We start from the raw sequence: 7,914 nt of genomic DNA, 5'->3' as shown, positions 1-7,914 counted from the left end.
TTTTTTTTTAAATTTTGACCAGCCTTTGACCAAAAAAAAAAAAAAAATTAAAAACCGACGTAGTCCATCGGTTTCTTAAAAAAAAAATCGTTTATTAATATTTTACAAAACAAAATGAATTATAAATTATTTAATATATTTTTAAAAAATTAATTAATTTTTTTTTTAATAAAACCGACGTGGGACGTCGGTTTTTGTGAAAAAAAATTGGCGGAAATATAATTTTAAAATTTTGGATAAAAAAATTAGAAATACACAAATTGCGTCGGTTTTCCGTCGGTTTTTCAAAGCGACGCAGTCTGTCGGTTTTTTGTCCATCGAATTTTGCCAGTTTTTTAGTAGTGTACTCATGTTCTCAATATTTGAATTAGAGGCAAATAAGACATATAAATCATTAACTCTCTTACCGGTATGAATGATATCTGCCTTGAGTTCTTTGATATTTTGAAGGAACTTCACGTCATGTGGAGGCAAATAGTAGATAACTTCCGGCATCTACGGCATTTGCATTTGAAAATAGATTTTTTTCCTCATGCAGACATGAAAGACAACATTGAGAGTGATAGAGTTCTTGTGCTTCTCGTTGATGACAACAGAGCCTTCCTTCTCCACATGATGAACTGAGTTATCTGCTGTTACAATGACATCACGACCATTGTATTTTCGGAAGTTGGAAAATTTAGATTCATCTCCGGTGAGATGGTGCCCACATCCTGAATCCATAATCCAGTCTTTTTCAAAATTGATGGAAGCCATGGCATCTGCTGCTCGAGTCTCAGCTACAAAGCACTTTCCCGATCTTCTTCTTCTTCGACGCTTTCTCGGTTGAGCCATATTACTCTCTTTGACTCGGCAATATCTTTTTATGTGTCTTCGTTTGCCGCGCCGATAGCATTTGGGAGGCTTCTTGCAGTGATTGTTAGAAGACTCTTCCTTCTTTCTAAACGACTTGAACCACTGAGGAGCGAGTGCGCTTCCTCTCTTGCTTTTCCTTTAAAGTTCCTCTTATCGGCTACAAGAGGCTATCCTTCACCTTCTTTGACGAGATACACCGGATAGCTGGTTGGCTAAATAACTCTGACTGACGATAACAAATTCTCAAATTCCTCCAAGCATGGTTGTTGAGCCCATCCTTGAATTGATGTAACAAAAGGAATATATTTTGACTTCAAACCATGAATGATAATTCTTCTCATTCGTGCTTCAGAAATAGCCTCGTCCGGATTTAATAGAGATATTTCGGAACATAAGTTTTTTAATCTTCAAGAAGTACTCGACGTAGAAAGATTACCTTGAATGGTGTTGGCCAATTCGTTCTCCAAAATACGTAGCCGGCTTCATCCTTCTTGTTGAACAAACGATCAAGGTCTTCCATATTTCATGAGGCTGATTTACACCTTATAATATGATCAAATAAGCGGGAGAGATGGACCTCTTCAGGATGAACTCCACCTTGGCATTAATCTGCTTCCACTTCTTATGTGTGTCATTGTTTTTCGGTGCATCGGCAGGAAGATTTGTGTTACTCCCATTGACAACTTCCCACAAATCCTCTCCAACAAGGTAGGACTTCAAACAGGTCTTCCCGCCTTGTAGTTGGACCAAGTTCAATAATTCCATCCCAGTCCATTAGCACGACCACACACATCCATTTAGAAAAAAATAATTGAATCGACCACTAACTTTGATCTTGAAAATATCCGAAAGCCAACGTATATGGCTATGGCTGCGATACCATGTGAGAAATATAAGCGAAGAAAAGTAAATTGGAGAAACAGCATACATGGCCCAAGATCGTTACTAAGATTGGAAGATTCAACTAAATAAGAGGAAGCTTTGGAAAGGAGAAAGAAAATTTTAGAATGGAGAACATGGTTATAGGAAGAAAGGCTTTCTTGAATTACTTCTGTTGAGCTTCATATTGTTGAGTTCCCGGGCTCCCCACTTTCTCCTAGCTCCTCTGTACTATGAGGAAACACCGTGATGGGTAAGCTTGGAACTCTAGAATTCAAGATTTTAGAACCCTCTCCTGAAGTCGCTCCATAATACGAGGAGACTTCATCAAAATCGACATCACGAGAAACAATGAAGCAATGAGTTTTCGGTCCATGCACTTCAACCCTTTTTCCTTTTCGTCATATCCAACAAAAGATGCATTCCTTGCCTTGGCATCAACTTGCTTCGTTGAGAATGCAGGATATGAACATAACAGATAGAGCTAAAAACTCTTAGGTGTTTGATGCTAGGATTTTCTCCAAACATTAATTCATAGGGTGACTTCATGTTGTTTGGAGAAAGCGGCATCCTGTTGATCACATATGTTGCAAATTTCATACCTTCAGCCCATAAGGCTCTAGGTAAATTTTTGGCATGAAGCCAAATTTTACATGTCTCGGTTAATTGTCGAATCTTTCTTTTGCCACTCCATTTTGTTGTGCTGTATCAACACGAAGTGAGTTCTCTTTAATACCATGCGACGATAAAGAGAAAAATTCTTCAGAAGTGAACTCACCACCATTATCAGTCCGCAACCGCCTTATTTTGGAACCGAGCTCGCCTTCAACCGTTTCTTTGAACTCCATAAACTTGCTGAAAACTTCTGACTTATGCCTTACAAAGTTCTACCTCAAATCTTTCTTTGCCTTTCTAAGCTTCCTCTTCTTTAGTTGAATCTTCTGATCTTAGTAACGATCTTGGGCTAGCAGAAGGTTTCTCCGATTTACTTTTCTTCTGCTATATTTCTCTACATAAATCTCCTTTTTATTCATTTGGTAAGTATTTTGAGAATAAGACACAATCAGGTGGGGTAGTATAATTCTTATGATGAAAAGGTACCTAACATTTTCTGGTAAGTATTTTCTTGCTAATCAAATATTAGCAAATTTTGAGGAACAAAAAAGAATGGTTAATATATAAGCCATGTAAAAAGGGTTAATATACCAACATTAAATTTAGCTAATAATTAAATATTGACTGATCTTCTCATTTAATATTTATTATGTGAGAAGATAGTGTAGTCATGGAAACATTGGGCTATTACGATTTAATAGAGATAATCTTGAAAGGCATCTACTCTTTCATGTGAATGTCAGTAATAACTGAAAATTTATATTCTAAAAGTTTAAGGACTAGTCTTCATGAATTATCCAAGAAATGCTAACGCCGAATTTACATTTTCAGTGCATAAATATATTCAAGGAATAGTGGGGGTGATATTATATACAAATGAATTGCTATTCCTTTAAAGCCATGTTTGACTATATGCACTGATTTTCCACACAACGAGAAGGCTGAACTCCGTTCTTAACAATCTCGAGCTTATAAAGTGGGGTGACAGAGCGGTATTGGACACCTTTGATGAGATCTATGCAAGGAAGAAAGTGAGAAGCTGCTTTCTATGGATTTTAATGGTAAATTCTAGAGTCCTTGCTGAATAGGATTGAGTGCAAGGCCCATATTAAATCGGCGCCGCTATTGCAGAACAAGAACATGTAAATACGAATATGGATCTTATATTCATATTCAAGCTAAAGGTTCAAGATTAGTTAGTTACCTTTAGTTATGTGTTATACAAATACCCAATAATATCATTCGTGAGTTTTTGTGTCCACATATTATTATTTTTAAATAATAAGTAGGGATTTTGTATATATAAATATATATAAGTATTATTTAAAGAAACAAAAATAGAAGGAATACAAATTTGAAAGTACCGTTTTCTTCTGTTGAAACCAATCATTGTGTTGTTTCATTTTAAATCCCAACATTGCTTTCTAATTTTCAGCTGAGTTTAAAGCACCTATTGAGTGGTGACTTAAAGTCTTTTGGCATTTGGCAGAACTCTCAAGGGTAAGAATATCTCTGTCTTTCAAGACTTTCTGCCTCCAACTTAGAACAAATTCAGTCACTTACTTCTTTGTCTTCTTCCTTCAAATCCTCCATTCTATTGGGTTGAGTTCTTGTGGCAGAAGCAATCAAAGAGTGCAACTTTGATTTTCAGAGTAGGCATTTTATCCTGGAGATGGATTTTCCGTTAACCACTTGCACAGTGTGGGGATAGATAGTTTTTCTGGAAGTGCCTTGCCTATTCGTTTCGTGTTTTCATTGAATTCTCTTTCATGATTTCTCTCTTTTCTTTATTAAATTTGTCTTGCACAAAGTTACTCCATTGTATTTATTTTGAATATTCTACAGCAATTTTAGGATAGTAATTTTCCATTTTAATGGAGTTTTTCTTTTGTTGTACAAGAAATACAAAGATGTGATGAGTTGAATAGTTCAAAATTTTAAAGAGTTCTGATTATGGCAAAGGATGAAAAAGCAATGGCTTGATGATGATGTAGTTTTTTTTTATTTTTTTTATTTTTATACACTATGTATATTGAGTTAAAGCTATATTTTATTGAATTTTGTGTATTTAATTTGATATAATTCATTAGTATCAAATTCTGATACAGTCAAATACATCAAATATATATATATATATATATATATATATATTTGCTTTGAATGAGTTATATGCAGGTGTATATTAAGGTAAACACGTGCAATTTGCATGATTATCCTTATTCGGGGGTGGTATTTAATTTTTGTCCCTCGAATTGTTGGTCTTTAATTTTTATCAAAGGACAAAAATTAAAGACCAGTGATTTGAGGGGCAAAAATTAAAGACCAGCGCCTTTGAAGGACAATCCGTAAGTTAAAATTATGCAGCGTAAGTTGTGTAGTATTTTTTAGATTATATTGTGTGTTGAAGTTTTGTATTTTCGGGCATAACTTGTATGGATGTGATGATACATATACTGAAGCTAAACGCTAACATATTAGAGCGAAATATTAACGTATGTCTCCCTTTTTCATATTATGCTAAATGTTGAAAATTTTGTCTTGTCCGACGTAACTTGTGGGATATTAAGATACATATGTCGGAGCTAAACGCTAACTCTGCCTGCTGAAATTTAGTTCGAAGGACAAAAATTAATGACCGCAAATTTGAGGGATAAATATTAAAGATCACCCCGAAATAGGGTCATTTGTGCGAAAAATCCTACAGTTACTGCTAATGAGATGAAGAGCAGCCCACAAAGTTTAGGCCCAGCCCAATGTTATACCCTCTTTCCCCCAACACTTGCTATTCAGACGCCATTGCTAGACCTTCGTATCTCTCCACTACACATTTTCGAAAAAGAGGATGGGAAGTAGATTGGGAAGAAGAGTAGTAAACTTTGCGAATATTCCAATAAAACTGTTAATGCCTTCCTCTTTCTCCAACATCACTGAGATCTCCCTCAAAACCATCCCTTCTGCTTCCAAGGTAACTTTTCTTCAATAATATTTTCACATACTTGTTGGTATTAAAATACAATACTAATAACAAACTAGCTGAGTCTAGGGATGACAATAGGGCGGGTCTGGGGCAGGGTAGGGCAAACCCTTACAACTTGTTTCGATGGTCGTTACCTATTGTATTGTGTTGTTAGTTTATATAAAATGTTTGTTTTAATTGTAACTCAAATTTTATTGTATGGTGTTGTTAAATCCATTGTTATACGAAAAGTCCCATTTCGTGTAACAAGCTATTTGGTGTGATTGCGTGGTTACCTTTTTTTTTCGCCATTTCATTTTGTCTATCCTAATTATCTAATAATCCTATTTTATTTGTTACCCTACTTTTTTTTTACAGTAGCTCTACCCCGTACCGTACTTTTATGTAGGTTTATCCTTCAACTTGATGATGTGTGACATTATGTAACGATGGCAAACGATACAATCCGTGGTATCCATCAAAACAATATAGTACGATACAACACAATACAATAAAATACTTCAGTATTTAACAATGTGTAACAACCATCCAAACAGAGTGTTAATAGGGAAGGGCAGGGAAATATGAATAGGGCTTCTGGAGGTATGAAAACTGTTTTGGCGTTTTGCTGCCGTTGAATCTCAGATTAGTCCTTTGTTTCTCTACTTCACGTTTGTATTCATCAGTCATCACGCAAGCAAAATCCCATTCTATGTTCTTGATCGTTTCTGATCTCTCTGTTCCTAAAATTGGGTAAAGTTTGTTGTTTTCTTTTCATTTTTTCTGTTAAATGTTTGAACGTTTTCTGTTTAGTAATATGACTATATGAGTAAGGATCACAGATGGAACAAATTTTGTCTTAATCTCTCTATCTATTCATTAATTAACTTTAGTCAAGTTTAAAGCTGCACTAATGAGGATAAATGAACTATTTTGTTATTTCACTTGAAAAAAAAAAAAAAAACAAGTTAATCGACTAGCTAAGTTGACAGAAGCTTCAAAATCATATCTTACAAAAGGATATGCTAATCATTTCATTTCTTAGGACACGAATTTGCTCACCAATGTGGTGATCTTGTAGTTCATGGTATAAGCTAAATTATATCTTATATTACTTGACATTTAGCTGTTGTTTCAATTTAACTTGGCATATATCATAATCTATTCTAGTCTTCCAGTGATTACAGTAATATGATAATAGTCACCCTTTGTGTTTTAATAATAAGAAAATCCAGTAGCATTCACTAGTACCCATCCTTTATATTTTAAAAATATAAATAAGTATGTTGTTAAAAAGATTAACTAGAATACTGAAAAAGGAAAAGGAAAAAAAAAAAAAAAACATTTGAATGGGGCAGGGCTTGGTGGGGCGGGGAAAACTTTTGAAAAATGCTAAATGGGGAAGGGAATGGCGAGTCAAAATATTAGCGGGTCAAGACTTGACCTGCCCTGCCCCATTTGGGTCAGCTATATGAATCATGTATTCAATAATTTGGGATTCTCTGATACAAAACGTAGTATTTCTTGAATTTTTCATGTATAGATTGAGATAAAAAGGGTTTTGGAGTCTCTGTACGGGTTTGAAGTTGAAAAGGTCCAAACCCTCAACATGGATGGAAAGAAGAAGAAGAGAGGTGGGCTGTTAATTGCTAAACCAGACTACAAAAAAGCTTACGTTACTCTTAAGAATCCATTGTCTATATCGCGGGACCTTTTCCCTATCCGAGTGATCGAAGAGGAAAAGAAGAATATGAGCAAGAAATCTAAGTCTAGCAGCATTGTTGAGGATGATGAACCTAAAAAGATGCATTGGCTTGACGAGAAGAAAGATGGAAGGAATCGGTCACCTATGAGATTCAATCGTGGCCCTGGCCGTGACCGTGTTGGAGAACGTTTGGATGTTGGCCGCGAACGTCATGGAGTACGTCGGGATGTTGGTGCTGCTGCAGCAGCAAAGTTCCCTTGGAGCAGTATGAGGTCTTATGCTTCTAGGTAGATTGTCTTTTTCTTTGGAATAATTGAATTTGTATGCATCCATCATTGTGTTTTTAGTACATCTATGATGTATTTATCTCCGTATGTTGCTAGTTTAATTCCAAAAAGTTATATGGAGTTTTATGGTTTTATGTTAATTATATATTGGAGGTATGTAAAGCATTGTAGCTTGAACAAAGCTTGAACCAGAGAGCCGCTTTCTGGTTATATTACATATTGATGGTCAGGGATGGTAGAATTTGCACACTACTGGCAAAAGTGTACTCCTATACCGTTTTTGATATGGGGCATAGTATTCTATGGAAGAAGAAATGATGATATACTTATTTATTATGTTTAATCTAGGAATGAGAATTAGGAAGTTCAGGATGTCATTTGCGGATGGAACAGTCAAAGCTAAACAAAAACAATCTATTGAAGGAAAAATTCATTAAAGTGCATTTTATGACTGCTGCAGATGATGGAATTGTGAAATACAATTAAACGTTCCATAGAAAAAGAAACTGATTATGTTACAAAATAGAAAGAATAATCTGTTTATATTTTTGCTTCGTAAAGATTAGGAATAACCATGATTTCGTTCCCTTTTTTTTTATGTGGACAAGTTGAGATAA

At 35.1% G+C, this 7,914-nt stretch overlaps 1 protein-coding gene across 1 annotated transcript; it reads left to right on the top strand.

Annotated features, from left to right (window-relative positions):
* The first annotated feature begins 5,123 nt into the window (after positions 1–5,123).
* On the top strand, positions 5,124–7,427 carry LOC132051560 (uncharacterized). Its single transcript, XM_059442698.1, has 2 exons — positions 5,124–5,314; positions 6,849–7,427. Exons 1-2 carry the CDS (start codon positions 5,192–5,194, stop codon positions 7,299–7,301), a joined length of 576 nt encoding a protein of 191 aa, XP_059298681.1. The 5' UTR covers positions 5,124–5,191; the 3' UTR covers positions 7,302–7,427.
* Positions 7,428–7,914: the final 487 nt, after the last annotated feature.

Source organism: Lycium ferocissimum, chromosome 4 (assembly GCF_029784015.1).
Source record: "Lycium ferocissimum isolate CSIRO_LF1 chromosome 4, AGI_CSIRO_Lferr_CH_V1, whole genome shotgun sequence".
Classification (NCBI taxonomy): Eukaryota; Viridiplantae; Streptophyta; class Magnoliopsida; order Solanales; family Solanaceae; genus Lycium; species Lycium ferocissimum.
This window is presented reverse-complemented; position numbering and strand designations above follow the sequence as displayed.